Below are 22,682 nucleotides of genomic sequence, written 5' to 3'. Positions count from 1 at the left end.
GAACAGCGCAGGCATTTAAAACCAATTTACCTCTGAAAAAAAAAAACATACTTGTATAAGCTAGATTTAAAAAGGCTAAAACACGCGCCAGAAAGTGGCGTAGGCTTGTCAATCTTTATTTACACGCCAAATTCTAAACCATAGGCAGCCCAAACAAATCATTATTTTCATAAGAAAACCGGTACTGGCTTTTGCCTCAAAAGATTTTCCAAAATAAGTATTTGGAATTCACATTGAAGGAATATTTTTTCAGTCAATTAGTCGATTTTCTTGTGATCAGTGTGACGTTAGAAACAGACTGAGTTTTCCTGGCGGGGGCAACTGCCCCCTCTGCCCCCGCGCTATGTACGGCCCTGTTCGTGTTAACTGTAAAGTATTTTAGGCGTGCTTGCAGGTATGATGAATCCCTAAGGGCTAGTTGACTACTTAAGGTTTTGTAAGTTATGCTAGAGTGACTGGAGGCATCTTTTTCAACCTTGCTTTAATTTTTTGGTTTACCCACCGCTGTATTTTCTTTATGATGTAACGCTCGCTGGCTTTGTATCAATAAACGAGATTATAATCGTTTCAAGGTAATTAGAATATAAAGACTGTTTGCTTGTGACTGATGTTTTGAGAATCCGAACAACTCGGAGGGGAAACTATCTTCTGAGTCCAACAGCGTATTTTATCACGTCACACCTGTATAGTGACCACAATATTACATTGTAACGGTTTCTGAATCCATCTCTCCTGTAAAATGAATGGATATCAATCTCAGAGAGGTATATTAAAACTTACATCATTCGTCATTCTGAAGAGTCTCATACGTTTACTGGTAACACGCACAGTGCACATGCATACGACATACGAGAGTGTTTGCATTTTAGCCGTACTTCCCAAGACTCACCCCTGCCCCCTTCTTCCCCCCCCCCCCTCCCGGACTGCTAGCGCAGCAACCTAGAAAAGAAATTGGATAACTAGTTGTACAAAGAACATCTCTTCTAACTTCATCGGGTAAGTACTATGAGGAAGGTTTCATGAGACGCATTAGCATTCTCGTGTACGCAAAAGAAAACTCTACTAATGCAATGAATGTTAAACGGTCAGTACACGAGTAATCGGGCACACTGATTGGCCTCCTTTTAGCAGCTTATATCATACCAACAGCATTTGTCCAAGTCAATAGCGTTGACGAATTATACTTTGGACGGAGATGTTTATTTGCTAGTAGAGAACTTTATTATTATCCTTAGGACTGTGCACGCTATAAAACAATCATTCCATTCAATTTTGTCGTACAATGGTAATAAATCCAACTTGTTGCTGGAAAACCATTGGCCATACGACTTTTATGTGCGGGATATAGTTGTTTATCATGACCTTACCTTTGTGTAGTTGGTATGTGTTGTCTGTAGACTTGGAAGATAAACGAAACAAGCAGTGCTGCATTGCACCACAGATTGTCAAGAATACCACACAACAGGAAAAGACCATCGAAAGAGACAAATCCTAAAAAAAAAGAAAGAAAATCGACTAAGAAACACTCTTTGGCCTTTTCTGGAATATTGGAATAGATGGTATTAGAGTCAACTGAACGGAATAGTATTATTTTTATTATATGATAAATAGACAAGTTAATAAATAAATAATTGAAACAGTTAATAATCCATTTTATTTAGAGAGGGTGATACTTGGCAGCGTAATCAACTACAGAGCTAGTAGCTCTCATACTCGTAAAACATAGGCTAAAACTGTGTGACTTTTCCGAACTGCTCCCTTTGCACTTTAATAAGAGTAAAAGAATGGGAGGCAAGAACAGAACAAGGCACAGAGGACAGCAACGTCCATGATGAAGAGATGACACACAAGATTATATCGGACGGGCAATACGGGGGGGATATCATAGGGATTAGAGCCAAAGTAGACGTGAGTATGTTCTGCTGCTAAACTTTAATACAAGAAGGTTTCACATTCGTGTGTAGGTTGTGGGCACTAGTTACCTCGAATGTTTGAAAAACTTAGAAAGAAAAAATGCAACATATCTACAAACCTGAACTAAAAGAAGAATAACAATTAGATTCAGAGGAACACGAAAGATATTCATGATCGTGGCACGTGCTGAAAGAGAAAAGTAGAAAAGAAAGTAAGTTTAAAATTGTTTTTTTATCCACAGTAAACCATTGCCTCATCTCAGTGTCAACAATACATGAGCACTTACTGGATTCTGGGACGTATTTTCCCCTCAGTACTCCCATTGCAGGCCAGAAGATACCTAAAGAGAAGAGACGTATGTATTTACAACCTTGGTGTTTAAAAGAGTCACTGTAAACACTAGATAACTGCATATACAAATAACCATTATATCCATTGTATAATTCTCACTCCAGCTCCGGTAATGTGAACCCAGCTCCATCTGTTCAAATTAAAATATCACCTTCTCGGGAAAATTTATGAAATGATGCTCGTTTTCCAACCAAAACTTCTGTCAGGAATCCGTTTTAAATGTCTCTAACGAAATGTACTGCTAAGGCTCGCCATTGTTAAACATTCGGTAAGGCTTCCTCCATACGGTTCTTTCTAAATCGCCAGTTTACCGGTATTCACTTGTTTTTTGTTTCGAAAACCAAGCACTAAAAGATATCAGTATTTAGAAACTTACCCACACAAAATTCAAAGACCAAGAATCCCACTAATACGACAATTTGGTTCTATATAAAAACAGACAAAAAATAAACAAATAAAAGATAAACAATATTAATGGAGAAGATTGCCGACACAATGCAAAAAATTAAAATCATAGTCATCTGTTTTCCTTATAAGAGAAAACATAATGAGCACATTCACCGGAAAAAAGGGTGAAAACAAACAAACAAACAAAACAAAACAAAAACCCGTGAGGTTAAAGACGGTTTCTACTATTGTTACTGCGCATATGATCTGAGCATCTCGAGAAACTCGGGTTTCCTATGGCTAGTGCTCACTAATACGGGGATAATTTTGCTCGGTTTAAAACTATGCGGAGAAAGCAGAACTTAGCAAGTGCTTTTGGTATCCCAAACGAAAATTACAGGTAACCACGCATTTTTCAGAGATTATTAAGCTTCAATTAAGGAAAACTGCCATGCATTGGTTTATATTTTGGCGCTTTTTAGAAATATTGTTGCGTAATTATCTCTGAAAAATGCGCGGTTACCTCCAATTTTCTTTTTGGATTTCAATAGCCCTTGCTAAGATCTGCTTTTCCCACATAGCCATAAACCACACAAAACTACTTCTGTATTAGAAGGCACCGTCCTAAAATAAAATAGTGAACGATTTTTGTTTATCATAAGATTATTATCAGAGTATGGTAATGATGATCTTGATGACTGAAAACAAGACAACATTTTAAACAAAATTTCAATGAAACAAAACATACATTTGGAACAATAATTGGAGGCATCAACGACAGCGCTGCTATTCCTAAGACGGGTCTGAAAGAAAAGGCGAATATACGAACTAAGATTACTGGAAAAATTTGTCTTTAATTGTCAAAAGGTATCATGTGCGGTTTACGTATGGATGAAGTTGAACTTGATAAACAAATCGGTACTACTTAAATTCAGTGTGTGTTGTAGGTATCATCTTATCACTCCTAACCGTGTCAACAAAGAGCGAGATAGAACAAGAGTACCTCATCGCAGGCAAATTTCGCTGTACAAATGACTAACATTTGAAGGAAAACTTGAAATCTTCAAGTTATTTAAACAAACATTACATAAAATGCAAATTAAACTACAATCACCGAGAACCGTAACAAACTCGGCACGCAAGCCACTTGTTCCCGCTGTACCTGTTACCTACTGCCTATCTGGCAGTCAGCTACAGTTATCAGTGGAACCATACCAACTTAGTGCAAACATCAAGCTGAATGTCTTGGGAAAATATACGGGCCTATATGGCAAAAATCATTCAAACTTGGTCAGCGGTGCAATCTTGACGGAAAGAGTTCATTTCAGTCAAATTTTTGTACCGCTGTAACTGGAACGTAGCGTAATTCTGGTAAAATACTACTGCCTTTAAAATTAACACATATTACATTGATATCAGTCAAGAAATTTTCAGAACAAAAATACCTCATAAATGACTCCACAGAATCCATTTCAGAGAGGAATTTAAATACTTGAGAACCAAGCATTACAGAGACCTGAAACGACAGAAAAAAGTTTCTTTTTCTCACAAACGAGAGACTTCTAACTCTTTTTGTACAAAACTGGTTTCAGCTTTCTTTCGAATTGCATCTGTTTCTCGCTTTATGCCGGTTTCCTTGAAACTGGTTTCAAGTTTCTTTATTTCCACGTACTAATTAACAACATTTTTAAATGCAAGGAACAGGGATTAGAAAATGCAGAGGTGTGTAAACGAAAACCCATGGTTTCTTTCTTAAATTAAAAAAAAAAAAAAAGAGTCTACGCACCTGGACCCAGTGGCTCAAAGCCCGATTAAGTTAATCCTCGGTTAACGTGAACTTTGATTTGAGTTTAATTACAAATTAATGAAGACTCTTCAAAAAGATTATTGTTGCTCAGTCTTGTTTAAGACTTCTCTTTACAGTTAACTTAAAATTAGCTTTTAAAAATATTTTTAATGACCGAGATGAAAACCACGGTTAATTTTTAATCGGGGATTAGCGTTAATCGGCTTTCGAACAACCCGGCCCTGATCTACTACTTAACAAAAGATACCATGCATTTAAATTAAACTGGAGACCCTAATGCCTGTATTTGCCCGTTTAGCTGAAAAATAGAAAGCAGACTTGCTGGGGAGATAGCTGCCTACTTTTTAACCAAGGTACTGATATCTAACAGATGCGAAAAATCTATCACTACATTGGATCATCGAGTTTGCACTAAGGAGACGGAGAGGGCACCAAACTGTCCGTTTAGGAAAAATGAGAACGTAGTGTTCGTATGTGGCTGGACGACAACAGAGTGTTGAGTTAGTACATGTTCTCTTGGACGTTTGACCGTCTGTATTTGCACTCTATACTTAAACCCCATATCCGTGTTTTAACAATTATTCCACGAGCACGCGTTGGATATGAGATGATAGATAGCCAACGAGGCGCGTAGCGCCGAGTTGGCTATAATCATCTCATATCCAACAAGCGCAAATGGAATAATTGTTTTATTAGAAACAATCAAGAAATATTGCTAGATCTTACTGATTTCGCTGTGCAAGAATAACGTTAATGGTCGCCATTTCTCGGCCATGGTATAATGGCTCATATACCATGGCCGCTAAGCCAATCAAATCCCTCGAATTGCATTATACAATGAGTCAGTTTGTAATAATTATTCAAGAATCGAACTGCGGTACCGAAAACCATATACTCACCATGAAAGAAGCAAATATCCAACCGTGCGGAATATTTTCATCAACTGCTTTTGTTCGCCGCTGAGAATCTGAAATCAGCAATAAAAGAACAGACTACCAGTTCCAAAAAAAGAACGCAATTCCGCCCATTCGCATTAAGCCCAAAACCTTCCCAAAAGAAAGCAGTTCCTCTTATTTTGAGTAAACCGTATTCTTTTCATTCTGAAAACAGAATAAGTCCAGAAAGAACACGAACACGGTCTATTTCGTCTATTCCTATAGGTTGATTACAAGTGACGTCATGGCGGCCATGTTGATGGTATGGTGGTATAAGACTTTTCTCCTCTGGGAGTTGACTTCAATTTTTATGCAAACTATGTGAGCAAATTTTCTTTTGTTTTTACTCATCCACCAACATGGCGGCAATGCAATCCACCTATTCCGGAATAGCGCTAAGGGAGCAAGGCTTTAGCAATTCATGAACACCGTGACAACATTGAGCAAACCTTTAGGTAGAAGAATAAAACGGTTTCTTAGCCGGATAACTCAGTACTTGTACTCTAACTGCTTTAACTCCTTTAACCCTTAATATTAAAGAACAAATTCTCCTATCTTGTACCCATACTTTGCTTATAAAAGAACTGAGGAGAAGTAAATAAAATATCAAGAAAATTCACCTTGGGTGATCAAATCCTTAATTCTCGTGACCTCAGGGGTAGAATAAGCATTGATATTACAAGGAGAAATTTGATGCTGATCACTGAGGGTTAACGACGCGCTCTATGTTGAACCACCTTGCTGTAGCTTTTGCGAAGGTGGACAATCACACGACCCTCTTTTTTGCTCTTTTCCTCTAAATGAAATTTGAAGTTCTTCTACTGTGTTCGACTTACCGACAGTCAGTGCTGGGGTCCATTCTAATACAAAGGAGTACATGGATCCTTCAAACAAAGACTGGATCAAACCAAGGTAAAGCACTTTAGAATCTGACAGGAAAAGGAAAACTTTAAAACTCTTTCGTGCTTTCAAAATTGTTATTTACCGAAAACACATCATGGGGCACAGAGAAACGATTCTTAAATACACTTTTTTATAAGAACCGTTCCCATAAGGACGTTGAGGCTGAGATTAACTAAAATTTAAGAGCATACTTAGAGCATTATCCAGGCTGAGAGTCAGTTAAGAGCATTTTTATTTTGAGCAAATGGTACATGTATATGTAAGCCGCGCAACAAAGCATGTCACAAGCAATTTGACACAACATTATGGCACATATTGCTCTTAGATAGGTATCTTGACGACGTCCGTATAGATTTATTGAAAAACTATCACGGGTAACCGATTGCCACCCAAAACACCGTTGATCTGAACATTTGGGTTACAGTTTCAGTTTCGCTCTGCTCTTTGATACCATCACGTGCAATGGATATTTTTAGAGTGGCTTCCACGTGACTTTAATGTTGCTTAATCATTACAAGAGTGAACACTTTATGTACCTTGTATAACATCAAAAAGGTGGTTCCACTTACCCTTTTTAATAACGTCTATTCCTTGAAGGAGAGACAGGCTAACGTTGCCACTTTTATCTCCATAGTTTTCAGGCCAAGAACAGCAGATTATTCCACTTACTGCAATCAACAGTAGCAACGCGAGACTAAATGGAGCTCTGTAATAAAAGGTTGAAAGGGAAAATGGGGGTCAACTTGGAGAATTGTCAAAACTTGAAAGATCAGTCTAAATTTGTGATTTTGTGATGATGATACATCTTCTGATTAACTAAAGGTCCATTAATACACCGCATCTGGAATAAGCGCTTCTTACCTATCAAGGAATCTGATATATCTAAACACTCAGATGCATTCAAACAATAAAAAATAATGAATGGAGATAGAAGGTAGCATTAACACAATGTCTACTGACGATTTCAATCAATTTTTCAAATTTCAGCTCGCTTTATTGGCGACTAAAAAAATAACATGAAAACGTGGAGTTTAAATACTCGCCAATTGGTGCTCACTTGAGAAAATGCAGTATTTTTGAATATGGTTTACCATTAAACTTTTCAGTTCTTCAACCAGAATCCCTACCCTTTTCAAACAATAATGTGGGAACTTTCATAGTGTCCCCTTATAATCTTGTTGTACAAGAGCAATGGCTTATTTAACCCAAAGAGGCGATCATTTGCACTGATGCAATTGCAGTGAACAGTTTAAAGGGGCAGTGTCACCTATTTTTATTGTCACTCTGAGTGCCCAAAAAACATATTTGAATCGATGGAATCGTTAAAATAATGGTTTAGTTTTGTTAAAAATAACCCTATCAGTGCACAGAAACTAGTATTAGTTAAGATTGGCTGCGGATTGCTAGGATGGAAATGGATTGCAACTTGAAAAAATTGGCCAATATTTTCAAATTCTTCCTTTGTATTTTAGAGAAATCGCGAAAAACTGATTATTGTTAGTCCTTCCTTCGCGGTGTTCTAAGAGCAATTTCATATTAGCAAAAAAAATTTCTTCAAATATTTGAGAAGTTTTGACCAAAATACAACAAAATAACCGTGGCAGTGCACCTTTAAGAACTAGATTAGGGATCGTTAGTACGCGACTGTGATTCTCCTCTCTCTTCTTGAACTTTAATGCCCCCACCCCATCCCCCTATATAAGCTCTGAGCGACATGTGTTAAGGGTGTTAGCATCGCGTTTGATTGAATCATTAATAAACTGATTGATTAATTAATAAACAACTTACACAAATCCAAACTGAGTTGCTACTGCCTGAGCCACCAAACCTGCACAGATGGCAACTAACGAGTTTCCAAGAGAAGCGTTGGAAAATAAGTCACTCAGTAAGTTCTTATTGAAGCCACGCTGAAATAAAATAAAAGCATGTATTCTTATTCTTGAGCTGAAAGGATGAGGTGTTCGTTAGGAATTACGAAATTGTAACTGTAGCAGAAATAGCTAGAAATGAGGAAGAGATGCTCTTCTTTTCTTTTTCCTCTTTTGTAGCTTTATTTTTAAACTTGTTTTCATTGTTTTTAAATTTTTCATTTGTTATTGCTTCATTGTTTAAAAAAGTTTTATTTCAATTTTAATTGTGATTTCCTTGGTCGCTGGATCGTTTCTTTAAGACAAATTCAATACTCCTAAGTGCCTTATGGGCAAACAAAATGTTGATTAGTTGATTGACTTACTGAATGACTGGTTGATTGACTAACTGACTGACTGACTGACTAACTGATTGACTGACTGACTAACTGACTGACTGACTGACTGACTAAATGATTGACAGATTGACTGACTGGCTGGCTGACTGACTGATTGATTGACTGACCAACTGATTGACTGACTTGACTGACTGACTGACTTAACTAACTGACTGACTGACTGACTGATTGACTGACTGACTGACTGACTGACTGACTGACTGACTAACTGACTGAATGAATGACTGATTGACTGACTGGCTGGCTGACTGACTCACTAACTGATTGACTAAGAAACTAACTGACTGATTGATTTACTGATTGATCAACTGATTGATTGATTGATTGATTGATTGATTGATTGACGATTGAAGGACTTGATAACGAAGCTAACACAGCGGCTCCTGTAACTCACGTTACCTTTTCGTGTTCACAGATTAGCCATGATTCAAAGGCACTGAAGAGAATGGACGTCGCCATACCACCAGCCAAACGGCCGCACATTAAAACCCAGAAGCTTGGTATATGCTGGTAAAAACAAATCAGTACCAGAAGTCATCAAACAGCCCAATGTTATAAGCATCACAAGTCTTGATGAAGGTTGTTGCTCTATTTTTTTCTTCTTTGGATTAAGTTGTGACCATCGGTATGAAATCTACTAAGCAGTGCTTCCAAGTGATTATGTTTGTTACGCTGTTCAAAGATCCTTCAAAGTGCGTCTAACGTTTGCGCCTGTGGAAGAAAGCTTAAAGTATGACTGGCCACTAAACAGCACTATCTTTTGGCGCTGTTTATTATTCTCCACTGGGTGGTTCTAACTTTTTATTCAGTGAATTTTCTCCTAAAGTGTAGCCATTTATATGAAAGCTTTACTCTGGTATTGTTAATCACGTACTATAAGGTGAATATAACTTTTTAGTCTGGGAGTGGATAAAACCCTTTTTTTACGACCTTTCGAACAAAAGACCTCAGAATGCACTTTATGTGGTACTGTTTGTTATTCAATATTCTCCACAGTAAAATATATTTGGAATCGTTTTAGAGTTTTGAATTTAGGCCGGCCTCCCAGGAGGTGAAAGAGCTAAACAGCATTATGTTTCATAGTTTAGCAACAATCTTAAGTTTGTTTCTCGTCCCATAAATTATACAACGAGCAGTCTTTCTTTCGCTCGAAAATCTGCGGGGAAGAACGCAAAAAACAGAGCAAGCACGATATTCGAGGGGCGCGAGTCGGCGCCCACGCTACTCGCGGCTTCGCCGCTCGCCCCTCGAATAACGTTCTCGCTTAGTTGTTTTTGCGTCTTCCCGCGGATTTTCGAGCAAAAGAGAGACTGCTCGCAGTATACCCATAAACTGACTATTCTGACCCTAACATACGTAACTAAATAACTTGGTACCTTTGCAAGACAATCAGCTCCATACAGCACTCCATAAAGGATGCAGTTAAATTTTCTTCCACTGCAAAATGAACCACAGTCACAATAAAGACATTGAGTAGGCGTATATTTCTCTCAGGGATAGTAAGGTAGATTACCAGGTGAGCCTAGCTAAAGGAGGACAAGCGACACGTTTTGCTCGCTTCAGTGGCCATGAAAAAAATAAGAGAGTGGTCAAAGTCTCCTAAACAACAATAAACTTAATCCGTTGCTATTGCTTGGCCGAAAAACAAGGTAAACCGCGAAATCAATTGCCTTGAAGCTAAATTACGCAGCCAAAAGTTGTATGACAGTTTCAGTTGCTTCTGGAAAGAAAAAAGTCGACAATTAAGAAAAAGCCAGTGTTTGAATAGTTTTAAGTGTAATTTAAGAAAGTATCTCCTAAAAGACTTTTTACGATGAGTTGCCCCCTCACAAATTTTTAGCTAGTTTTTTTTAATTACTTAAACCGAGAGACTTTTTACGATGAACTACCCCATCACCAATTTTTAGCTAGTTTTTTAATTACTTAAACTGATTATCATTTTTAATATTTATTTTTGTATTTCACTGAAAAGCCCCCATGGGGAGTGTCAATAAAGTATTGTATTGTATTGTAAATCAAACATCTATTGCTCATTGTAGCATTCAAATCATTGTTAAAGTTGGTTTCGAAAGATTCAATCCTTAAAGCTAAATTACGCAGCCAAAAGTTGTATGGCAGTTTCAGTTGCTTCTGGAAAGAAAAAAGTCAACAATTAAAAAAAAACTTACAGTTTATCAGCAAATGAGCCCACAACAGTGCCAAACACCATAGAAGAACCAAAGCCTACAACGAATAGCTCATTAATTTGCTTGGACGTCATTCCGTAACTGGAAAACAAGGCATACACGTGAGGGCCTTGAAGCCAATCAGCTCCTAGTATCAAAAGAAAATATCACTTGATATTACAAGTTTTTTCTTCGTCAGATCTAAAAGTTAAGTTTTGACGATCAGTTTTCAAAAACCCATTTCAAAACTGATGACCTTATTCCTACACTTGGCACGGAAGATATTAAGAATGTTAAGAAACTCTAAGCCAGTTACAGAAAATCCGAACTAGCAGAAGGATGCCCATTTGATTATTATATGTAATAATAATAATAACCAGGAGCTTATGACATAAGCTCCTGTAATAACTGAATAAAAAACGTCTCAACAAAACCAGCTAGCAATAATTCTGGAAAGTTTGGTTATATTCTCAAATGTTCAACCTTCAAAGAAAAGGTCGTCTTTGTGTGGAATAAAAAAAAAAAAAAATAATATCGGTAGCAAAATAAATTAGCATAATACCTTGCGCCATGAGGTAAACAGTGAGATACGTGAGCTGAAATCGACGAAACTCAACTCCACCAGTTGACTGTTGTTTCGAGTTTTCTATAAATAAATATAAAAGAAGGCAAACAGCACAGCCGACCGTAAACAACGCCGCCAAGTTCAGCATTTTCAGAGTTCCAAATCACCGTGTAGCTGAGTTTAAATGGCCATGTGATTGTTGAATACCGGTAGGAGGTGAATATTACTGGTATTTACCTGTTAATAATTCTTTTTGACAAGTTTGTCTTGAGACTTTATTTTCCCGCACTGTAAAATCTCAGTTAAAAATCATTGAGGCATTCAACGGATTTCTAACTCGCTCCTCTTTTCTACTAGACATTGTTGTAAAAGAGCTCCAACTTTGTTATACTTAGAATTGCGCGCTAATGAGATGTACGCTCTTTATGACAGACCTCACGAGGTGTCCCCCAAAGGATTCTTCTTATATGAGGTAGCACAAGTTACCCCCAAGTGTGCAGGTAGGTTCCAAAAGTGTATTAGTAAAGTGATTCTTATAAACAGCGGTATGAAATCACAATTTTATGCGCGCGCGTTTGTTTCAGTCCCAAAGACAGTTCAACTAGCAGTTATTTCTCTTTTTATCTTGTCTTGTAGTGATTGAAAATGATACTTTTTTGAGTTCTTTCGGCACGAAATTGGAAATATTTGTATTCCCACCCAGAAATGATCGTTGTCCCTCGCTAGCAGAAGTCTCGTGAGAGGCAGAAATTCCCAGGACTTGTCATAACAACAATCCACGTCACTCGGATTTTACCAAAGGAACACTGCCATCATTTGTTTAGTTTCTAAATGATTGTTTGTTACGTGCATATGTCGTAAGAATGCACTGAATTCCACGTTCTAATCCCCTTTAGCGCCAGTTGCTTATGCAGGTATTGATTTAATAATTATATTCAACTAGTGAACTTTGTGCAAGGTGTTTACATTTCACGAACATTTTCATTGATCCTGGGAAACGATGAGATGCGGCTGTATTTTTGGTTTGACACTTGGATAAAGTTAGACTGTGGGCAGTCCCTTGGTTCTCTTAGGCGTAATAAAGCGTGTGAAATAACCAAAGGAACCTGCGTGACAGGCGCTGTAAAAGAGAAAAGAAGAGGAGAATCGCACACACGCACGTGCGCGCAAAGCGAGGGGAACGCGGAGGATTCTCCTTCCTCCCCCTCTACAGGCTACACTGTGGGTCCTTCTAGTCCCAAAGTTCTCGACCTCTTCGGTCATCGGACTCGAAAGCACTCGCTGATCAAGGAGAATGCAGGCTCAGCATCCCATGACCCTCGAGGACTCAAAGAGTTTGGTTTGTCATTTCATTATGACGTCACTTATTAAGGTATTGTGACGTCGACGTATGGCAATTAATCCATCTCATACGTTGGGAGAGTTAAAAAACTCTTATGATGGGATGATTTGAAAAGTTTGTCGATATTGGCAGAACGATTCTTGTGTTTACCGACCCACAGGTGACAACCATTTTGTATATAATTGTTAAAGACCAATCAGTCTAGATATTTAATGTTGTTACGCTGTTAGGTCCGGTATGAAATGAGAGAGATGTAGAATTAACGAGGATGAGGGAAAGAAACAGTCCGAGACCCAGATGGAAGTCCGGCGAACCAATGACCATCCTAGGCTCATGACTGCTGAATACTTTATCATTCTTGTTAGGCGTTGTTTATTATGCTTGGTTAACGTTGCAATTACAGCAACGTTCTAAGCTAATTATGTATTTTAATACCTTGTTAATCTGAAAGAGCGACGAGGAAGAGAGCCGCACGACATTGAACTTAATTTCGAAATCTTATGATAATGCTAGAGTATATTAGATTGCTCTTCATAAAGTCAAAATTCAACTGACAATCTGAATGGATCAACGCAAAGTTATTTGTATAGCGCAGAGTAGTTTAATATATTTCTTCTTTCTTTTTTTAATACAATCTTATTCTTGTTCTTATATAATTACTTAAGTTATTCCTATGTACTTTTTGAGAATTTTCGTCACATTATCGGCTTGATGCGTATCATTTACACGTCATCTCACTTCTGTCGTTTTTAGCATTCTCATCTTTTAAAACAGGTCAGTACGCTAATTTATATACGCTTTCTTGAACTCGGAGGTCATAACATCGTTCTCTTGTATCGCTTGTTTTTATTGCAAAAATGTTTTCAAAGAAACTGCTTATGAGAATGTTGCTTTTCTAGTTATTAGAGCCCCGCAACTTGTTCTTATACAAGGGAAGGTTTTTTTTTGCTAAGATCGGACCACTAGATATATTAGCTTCACTGCATTTCGGAACAACACAAGGCGTGTTTGTTATTCTGGTCATCAAAGCCTTGTTTTGAGTTCGTTAAAGTTAAATGGAATATCGCATTTCAGATTCTAACTGTTTTCAAGCTTAACCTGAAATGATACCAGAAAAGGTTTTACTGTATCATCTGGTATGATATTTTTTTCTCTAGGTCATAATGGACAGCTTTCAAGTCATGGACAGTTGCGATAGTTTACCAGACACGAGCCACAGACGGGTCCATTTTCACTTGCCAGAAGACAAACCTGGAAAGGTACTCAACCACTGGCCGCCACAACAACAGCCAATCAACAAGCGAGGTTCGTACCTGTCATGGCTGCTCAGATTCTCGAGGCGAAGACCACTGACCGCTCTATTCGTCAGCACTGCAGTTCTCGCAGGCTCATTCCCTTGCATGATCTTCCTTGTGTTTGTTTTCATGACGTTTCTCATCTCATTTGTGGTGTTCGTAATAGCGGAGTCTTCTCTCGTTGGTGCAGGACTATTCGCTCTAGTTCTAGTCCTTTCGCTACCTCTATGCTGCGCAGCAGGCTCGAGTGCATGCTTGCTTGCTTGCTGGTGGGCCGTGAGTTACCTGCAAGATTCCCTGTCCAACATGGCGGAGCCTGTCGAGACTGGCTTCCACTATTTTGTAGGTCTTTATGTTCCTCGCAGGATACGAAACATCATTTACGCTTTTTATGAGTGAAAGAAAGTGGGATCATTATCTGTGTACCCCGATGCAAGAGCGACAATTAAGGCCTCGAAAATAATGGTTCGTGAAAGATACAGAGGTGCGCTGAATGAAGATTTGGACAGAGGGGATCTTACTGTTACTCCTTCGAGTGGTGTGCCTCTAACTTCTCACATGATGAACGAGTTTAGAAAGTGCGACTGTACAAACCTGTGGTGTCTAGCGTTTAAACAAGCTCGAGCTAACGCTGTTTTTTTTTTTTCAATGATATTCGTGTGTAAGGTTTACGAAACTACACTGCACTTGGCTTAGTTCACATTTTCTTCACTTACGTACAATTCTCTAACACGATCAGTCCTGGAGATTGAACAGAAGAAAAGATCTCTGAAAATAGGACAGTATTGAGCCAGGCCCTCTCCAATTTGTATTGTTTTTTCTTGGTCCTCATTGTAGCGATCCACTCGCGTTCCTGCCTTTTCTCAGCCAAATACACGATGCACAAATAAATTTATCAAATAATTTCGTTTTCATTGATTCAAGTTATTTATTCAGTTATAATATCAAAATCATACAATATTTCTCCGTTTGGTCGTCATTCACTACTTAACAATACAATACTCTATCAACCTTTCTTAATGAAAGTTGTCGTTAAGAGCTTGGCGTGAGGGATTTGACACCTGTCGATTAAGCATGAAGTCACGTAGTCCTGTTCAAGGTACTGGCTCATTGCGGCTGAAAGAAAAGAAATAATGATATTAAATAATAATAATAATAATAATAATAATAATAATAATAATAATAATAATAATAATAATAATAATGATGATGATGATGATGATAATGGTGATGATGATGATGATGATGATGATGATGATGATGATGATGATGATAATAATAATAATTTATCAACTAACTATAGCGCCTTTAACATAAAAAAATGATCAACAGCGCATTACAAATATTTGGAAATAGACTAGATAAAAAACGAAATAAAATTCCTAGGCTATGAAGAAACTTTGAAAATATGAATAACAAAAAAAGAAATATTAAAAACTACTAAACACTACTTAAAAGCTAAGTTAAAAAGATGCATTTTTACGTGTTTCTTAAAAGCGCCAAGTGACTCGATCTTACGGGTATGCGCGGGAAGGCTGTTCCACAATGTAGGTGCGGCAGGGTATAGTTAATAAAAGGCCATGGTTATGAAGCCTGGCAAATTTCTTTGTTATATGTTTTTGTTAGCATTTTTGGCCTTGATAGTGCAAAGACGACAATAGATTTTGAAATGTGTTGGAGCAACTGACCAGTAGAAACGTTCGTGTTAAGATATTCAGCTGTAGTGTGAACAAAGGATTGTGCACTGTCGTGGCCGTTCCAACATAAATTGCCGCACCATTGTTTTCATGGCAAAGTTTCATAACCAGTCCCTCAATTAACTATGGGTGGTAAATAGAACGAGAGCCTAAAGTTGTGAGCATGCGCCCCTCTGGACGATCTAAAAATACTCTATAATTCGATCGCGATGAATAAACAGAACAGGACCTAATGGTGACGAAATTACCGATGTGACTAGTTGACATGTCATGTATAGCCATAAAAGTGATAGTTATTTTAAAATAGATGCGCTGGCAACCCGTGAAGTTCATAGAGAACTGGAGTAATATGGTCGTATGTCCTAGTGTTCGTTATTAAATAACTGATGCACTGAATGCACTTAGGGCTCAACTCTCAGTCAAAAACAATGAAATACAGCCTGAGGGGAACCTCGTTCCCAGGTCCCCAAGGCGTAGGAAGAGAAGAGACCCTGGTAACCAGGGTGGTGTTGAAATTGTAAGGAGCTGAGAACAGAGGCGTGTGAGAAAATGTTGTGAGGTTATTTCTCTCTCCTTTTCTCTCGAAATGTTATCTCGAAGTGTGAACGCCTGGAATAATTAAAATTATGTGGAGGAGAATAGAGGTGCTTTCGTAATGCACACTTTTCTGACAAATTCGCCGTACCCGTATTTCTTGCAGTCTGGCCATCTTGTGTCTGCAGATGACGGTACAGCGCTCCATTTGCCGTCCGCCTTGCACACGTAATACTTGGCAGCGAGGTATTTGACGTCATAGCCCGCGTTACACGTAAGCCCGCAGTGGACTTCCTGGCTGTTGCTTTGTTTTGTACACTGTAGATTGGCATTGGCGGGTGCAGGCTGTCCTTTGCAATTCAGATCTGAAAAAATGGGGAACATGCATTCAGGAATTCCAGTGAATTTATTCCAGCCTCCCCGATGTACCATTTCCTTTAGGCCAATCTTTTTTTGTCCTAATGACCCAGATTTTGGTCATTCTCATTAACAACAACCATTAAAAAACAGACCTAGTGATAATACATATCCCAGCCGCAGATGAAAGCTATACAGGCAGTGAAATTACCAATTTAAAAACTGGAGGTTGTATGTGTTTTATAAACTCATCAACGCAACGCTCCCTTGTTGGTGCAATAGGGACACTTGTGCTTCTTGCGACTCTTCCGCCTACGGAAAAGGCGGAGCGCGAGTAATTTAAGTAAACGCCTTTCCGATGGGGGGATCCTATCTCCTCTCCCTATCCCCTTCCAGTCTCTAGCCCCTTCTTCACCCAAGGGAGGCCTGATAGTGCGAGGCAAGTACGTCAAAAAAGCCTATTCTGCATACTGACAACCACTGTAATAAGGGATCGAGCGAGGGCGCCTTTTGCATGATTCCTCGCGAGTTAGACAGGGTGTTCAGGCCGAGAGGAATTTCCTAACCCCTACTGAATCAACATGTTCGGTGAAACGAGCCCGCGCTCCTCCATCGGAGAGGAATCCTGGACCGGAAAAAGAGGCGGGAATGGAGCTTACCGTGGGATCTTTCAGTTACAAATGATCAGAAAATTAGAAACGGAAATCGTTGTTACATCACAGGAATAGGTTTTGTTTTAACTCTTAGCCAAATGAAAAGTATTTGAAATCCGCACCTTAGATTATTTGAGACCTATATGCAGTACCTGTTGACACTGAGGTAATACCGCATTGTAACCTAAACGTTTCCATACGTTTGTAGATAATTTTTGTCATATTCAAGCATTCTGGTTTGTATAAAGAGGAAAAACGTATGACCCCTAAAAGCACAGCATAAACCATAATCATTTTTCAGAGCATAACCGGAAATACCAACAAGGCTTTGCATCTTTGTAGGAGAGTAGCCGCTACTATCTTTTTAGTTCACGTTTTGTTTTGAGAGACACTCGTGAAGTCATGGGAAACGATTAAGTGTTATCGGCAGTTATCGATATTTCACCATAACCAGCCCAAGGAAAAACAGAACAAACAAACGAAAAATGTTTTATGATAACGTTGCTTCACTATTCTCTGCACCTCGTGTTACATTCGAAACGTATTTTGTTCATTTACCTGTTGGTGAATGAGCAGAGGTAAATCATAGGACTAACAGAACATGAACAGGATGTACCACGTTTACTGAAGGAAAAGTTGGGGGATGATGTACATGAATACCGTCCATGTTGGGTCGCAGAAAAATTCTGCTCTTGTTTGAGGAGGTATCAACCATCTTTGGTCGAATTAATGATACTTCCTGCCGCAGGTGATAAGGTTACAGTCCCCTTATTTCGAACTGTTTTCACCACTTTGCACGACACTGGGGATGAAGTTATGTGCGGAAATATGTGAAAGTCTAGACTTAAAGCTCATTTTTAAAATGTTTTAAGAGTGATCCCAGGGGCAAAGTAATCTTAATGCTAGGGAAAGTGTTCCATTTTCTGCACCGCTGGTTAGTAACAACCCACAGGAATCCCAATCCTTCCTTGGATCCCCAAGTAACTGCCTAGACTTGCTTACAAGGTCCATTCAATGAGAAGCGAGCGAGCGACTTTGAGAAAGTCTAGTAACTGCCTGGAATAGCTGCGAACGTGATGGTTATTAAACGTCAACATCCAACATCCGGTTATCGTGCATGACCTAATGACACGCACAGTAGGTCTCTGACACGAAGTACATTCTAAAGATGTCTTGTTCGGCGAGTGATGCAGTTCATTTCCGATGAAGAAAAGAAATTTTTTTTGTAAAAATGTAAATTTAACTTTACACAATCATACTGAAAAATCTCACCATTTGAGCGGCCACAATTTGAGGTTTCATTCAGTCAGAGATATATTCATTAGCATGCGTAGAGCCGCCGAGGTGGCCTCTCCTATGAGCCTGGTGGTGTCTTGAGGTCTCCTCACCATTATTGTAAATTGTATCATTTCTTCTTTTTCTTTTAGTAAGGCAAATAAATAAATGATGATGATGATCTAGGTATGTGCTGCCCCTAGAAGGTATTGTTATTGAGGTGTTTGGTCTGAGATTGATAAGTATTTGTTTAGGGAACTGCGAGACCGTATGAACATCTTGATTTCGTTTTGGCTTCAAATGAGACACCCGAGGAAGAGAGTTCTTGATTGGGTTTGATAGGAGGAGGAGGAGCAAGCGTCATCTTTGCGTTCCAATTTCTACTTGGAATTTCTGTTCAGTTTTTGATACTCTTTCGGTACACAGTTTATTTTTGCGACCCCCTTAAAATACTACAATTTTAGTAAACTTTCGCGACCCTTTCACATACTACAAGACGTACGAAGCCTCCCACACGGCCCGCAATGTGGAGAAAAAAGATTCATTTGTCGTGGTAAGAATCTGGGTATGGGTTTTCCAAGATAAGTCTGAAGACGGGTTTGGCTTTTAGAGGGTAGGTGTAAAAACGGGTGTTCGAAAATAACATACTTTTGTTCTGAAAGAGGGCCTGGGCCAAGGTTCGGGAAAAGAAGAAGGAGAGAAATAGAAAGATCATCTGATGGCACAGGAGGGCGGTACAAAAGTTTAGATGAGTACTCATGAATTTTTACAGAAATTACTGTATGAAAGTCGTCAATTCTAGACTTTTACTATTATATTTAAAGAAATATTTATACAGGGAGTATCCAGTTCAGCACAGGCGTCCAGTATCACTACATAAATTGACGATAAGCAGCTAGTACCACTGCGTTTAGTTATGTTTTACTGTTTTATATTTGGTGAAAACCAACTGATGTCTCCCTAACAACTAAGGTGTTTTACGAACACTGACCGATCGTTCCTCAGTTCTGTTCATTCGTGTAGTATGTCGCACATCGCAATGAATCCGATATTATCCACATAAACAACAGTTTTAAAACTCTTACGTACCGCTGACGTATTTGCGGTGTAGTACCCGGGACACTGTTCCGGCTAAAGAGAACACAGCCGCCGACATCGAAAGGCATCACAGATCACACGTCCTTATGCCGACGCGACGTGTCCGCGAAGTTGGCTCAAGCTCAACTTCGCGGGCACGTCAGCGATACTTCTGGCATGCCCGGTGTGAGTAGGGGGGGAGGGGGTGGGGACTACCATATAAAAATGGTTGATGATGTGGATGATCGTTGGAAATTTTGAAAAAAACCGCCTTTAAAGGTACCAGAATTCTGTTTTCGGGGTGGTCCGAAATTTTTTTATCCCCAAGAGGTACCAACAATCAGTTGAATGACATTTACTTCCTCTCATATTTTTCGGCTCAGTGCCCTTAAAAGGTACCACCATGCCTCTGACAGAAGTCATTTTAGAGTTTAGCACCCTAAGAGGTACCAAACCACGAATTTTAACCCCTAAAAGGTACGACGAACTCCCCGACTCTTTTACACGGGCGTCCTCCCCCCCCGAGGCTGGCATAACGGCGATAAAAAAATATATATTGAATGACGTAGGAGGTGTAAAGCAGTCATTTTAATATTATCGCAGGTACGTCGCAGAGATACCCGAGACTGAATTGGATTGAAAGAGATTATCACCGGTGATTATGTCCCAAGATACTGCAGTGCCATACGAGAACCAGACTTACAGATAATTGAAAGGTGCGGAGAAAATTAATAACTTGAATGGCATTAGTCACGACTGATATACCACGTATTAGGCAAAAACTTTTGATCCCGCAAACTCTGAAAACCAGCAATTCACAGACTAAAACTTTCGCCCAAATTTCATCATTTACGGTAGACCTGGAATGGGGTATAAATAAATGATATTTTCTAGAGATAAATAGGGAGTTTGGAGTTTGCACGCCCGGCCTGACCGCACAAAGATCCCCCCCGGATTACCTTGGGATAATTGATGTTCTGTTCGCATTTCTGATATTTGTGGATATTTTCTTTCATCCTGTTTGTATTAATGTTTCAGCTTCCAGTGATAATTTCGCTTTAATTTACCAAGATTCAACAGATTTATGCTTTGTTTTGAACGTATATTAGATTTTTATAGCTTTTTATCACATAAAACTGAAAGAAAAAGCCACAAAATAGACTTCAGAACTACGCCATATTAGCTAATATAGGCCCCTTTCGATATGTTGCCTGACATTTATTTTTAGGATGGAAAATGGTTGACTCAACTGTTTTTCATTTCGCTGTCCTGGGTGGACAATTTGCACACAAGAAACCCACGAAGACTTCGCAAATGTTCCGTTTAGCCTTGAGACCGTCTCAGACCGTTAAGCCAGGCAGAAATTATTTACCGAGTACAAAGCCCATATTAAAGTGATAATGGCTCCGCAAAAGATCATTTAATGAACGGCACGGCACTGATATAAACTTAACATTCAGTTTTAAACCACTGTTTAAGGTCGCGAGTGAATGCACCGTGTTTACAACCACTTCCGAATGACTATTCATGGGTGATACAGTCAAGCTAGGTGGTCGGGCTAAGAGTCACTAAAATAAAAAGCTATAAAATGCCTACACAAACATCGATAAAAGTTCAATACTTACTGTTGAAGTCCACGTCCACGGACAAACACACTGCGACGAAGGCTCCGAGAAGAAAAAGCTCTTTGTAAAACATCGCTCTTGAATCCAGTGTAGATGTAGATGTAAATGTGGTGTTGCGTAGAAGCTTTGGACTCTAACAGGGCGGATGTAATTTGAGAGACGTCAGTCTTGAAAGGAAATCCCTGCGGTCAAATGACTTATCTTCCACGCATGCAATCTAGAGCCTCATGAATTCCAGGTGTTTGAGTGTGTTATTTAAAACGATTCTGTAGTTTATGATTGTTTTAAGGGGCCACAGCAAACACAATGTTCATTGAATAAACATTGTTAGAAAATGTCTTTAAAAAGCTTTAAAATTTGGTTATTCCCTTACAAGTCCTATTTACTTTGGAAGCAGGTGGAAGTCACAGTGCCCGCTTTTGCGCGACAGTCATCTAATATAATTTTACAATTTAAAATGCAAATTCCATTCATTTCTCAGTACTTTTCCCTCTTCATCAAGAGATAATCTTATAGCCAGTGCAAAACGTTTTCCCGAACCTTGCTGTCCTCGCCATTTGTAATAGGTTTTACAGAATCCTATGTTTTTGTACCTTTTGTACCGCGATTTAGTGATGAAACTTATAGTTGGACAGTGACACGATAACGGCTGATTAAACGAAAGGGTTATTTTATCGCCATTTCCGTATTTTGGCTGCAGTAAATATTTATTTTCTTGTCTGCTGAGGATCGATTACCAGCCGCTGTTCAGGAAAATGCGCCCGCGCTCCTCCCACGAGGATGAACAAAGAGCAGACTTGGGAGAGCTGCGGAGATCGAGGCTAGTGAGGACAGGGCGGTGAAGGTAAAGCTGACCCTTTTTAAAAAAGCTTGTAATAATACATGTACGACATGTTTACAAAATGCTCGCTCCCCACGCGAACATCCGCTGATGCAATTTTCATAACAGCAGGCATTTTAGCTTCCGTTTTAGTACATTACTAGGGACGAAAACCAGATTAGATCATTAAAAATGTTTGCCAATTTTAAAATTCTTTGCATCCATTCCGTTTAGCCTGATTGACGTCCTTTTTGAGTTGATACCAAAGAATTCAGTTTTACTCACACGCACGAAGTTAGTAGGGTTAATATGATACTCACGTGCAAAGAATATCACGTTGCATAAACCTGTTGCTTACGCGGTGAAAGCTATGATGTCGGTATGATCTTTGTGTCCAATCACCAAAGCATCTTTGCACCTCTCCTGTCTTGAAAGAGTAAGCCGCTTTGTCAGGGCCACCAAGTGGTTCATTTCGGTTGATATTCGTTCGGAAGGCATTGATCGTCTCAGAAATTCCGATTACGATGACTCCATAGGGTTTTCACTTATAATATGGCGCGTGCTATGTTATACAACAAAAGCCAGTTTTCTCCTGTTTTCTCTCTACCAATTCATTGAAATAACCCAAAATGTAATAATAAGGAAATAAAACTGTGTCCTCGAACCCTCGCTGGTAAAATAATGCCATGGAGTCTCGAGTTAACATTACCCAAA

General features: G+C 39.0%; 2 protein-coding genes across 2 annotated transcripts; both read right to left on the bottom strand.

The window, feature by feature from the left end:
• Nucleotides 1-1,038: 1,038 nt before the first annotated feature.
• LOC146464426 (solute carrier family 61 member 1-like) lies at nt 1,039-14,211 on the bottom strand (the record flags this gene model as incomplete). The annotated part of the gene is made up of 15 exons (XM_085129923.1): nt 1,039-1,491; nt 2,033-2,100; nt 2,201-2,254; nt 2,642-2,690; nt 3,401-3,455; nt 4,098-4,168; nt 5,359-5,426; nt 6,231-6,323; nt 6,867-7,003; nt 8,086-8,204; nt 8,963-9,070; nt 9,940-10,000; nt 10,732-10,876; nt 11,291-11,374; nt 13,875-14,211. Coding segments are annotated over 15 exons (1,674 nt in total), but the record flags the coding sequence as incomplete, so codon positions are not given.
• Nucleotides 14,212-14,833: 622 nt separating this feature from the next.
• LOC146464425 (uncharacterized) lies at nt 14,834-21,757 on the bottom strand. Its single transcript, XM_085129921.1, has 3 exons — nt 21,149-21,757; nt 16,313-16,526; nt 14,834-15,046 (listed from the first exon to the last, which is right to left on the bottom strand). Exons 1-3 carry the CDS (start codon nt 21,219-21,221, stop codon nt 15,025-15,027), a joined length of 309 nt encoding a protein of 102 aa, XP_084986047.1. The 5' UTR covers nt 21,222-21,757; the 3' UTR covers nt 14,834-15,024.
• Between the last annotated feature and the right edge of the window lie 925 nt (nt 21,758-22,682).

The sequence above is a fragment of the Pavona decussata genome, unplaced genomic scaffold, assembly GCF_977016875.1.
Source record: "Pavona decussata unplaced genomic scaffold, jaPavDecu1.1 SCAFFOLD_164, whole genome shotgun sequence".
NCBI lineage: Eukaryota > Metazoa > Cnidaria > Anthozoa > Scleractinia > Agariciidae > Pavona > Pavona decussata.
The sequence above is the reverse complement of the archived record's forward strand: the minus strand, read 5'-3'. Positions and strand labels throughout refer to the sequence as shown.

Bases quoted from the DNA above. Each gene is read 5' to 3' on its own strand.
- LOC146464425 (XM_085129921.1), bottom strand. From the start codon at position 21,221: ATGTTTTACAAAGAGCTTTTTCTTCTCGGAGCCTTCGTCGCAGTGTGT. The intron at 16,527-21,148 runs GTAAGTATTGAA...CCATTTTTTCAG, and splicing joins CGTGGACGTGGACTTCAACA to ATCTGAATTGCAAAGGACAG. The intron at 15,047-16,312 runs GTACGGCGAATT...CTTTTCTTTCAG, and splicing joins CCAGACTGCAAGAAATACGG to CCGCAATGAGCCAGTACCTT.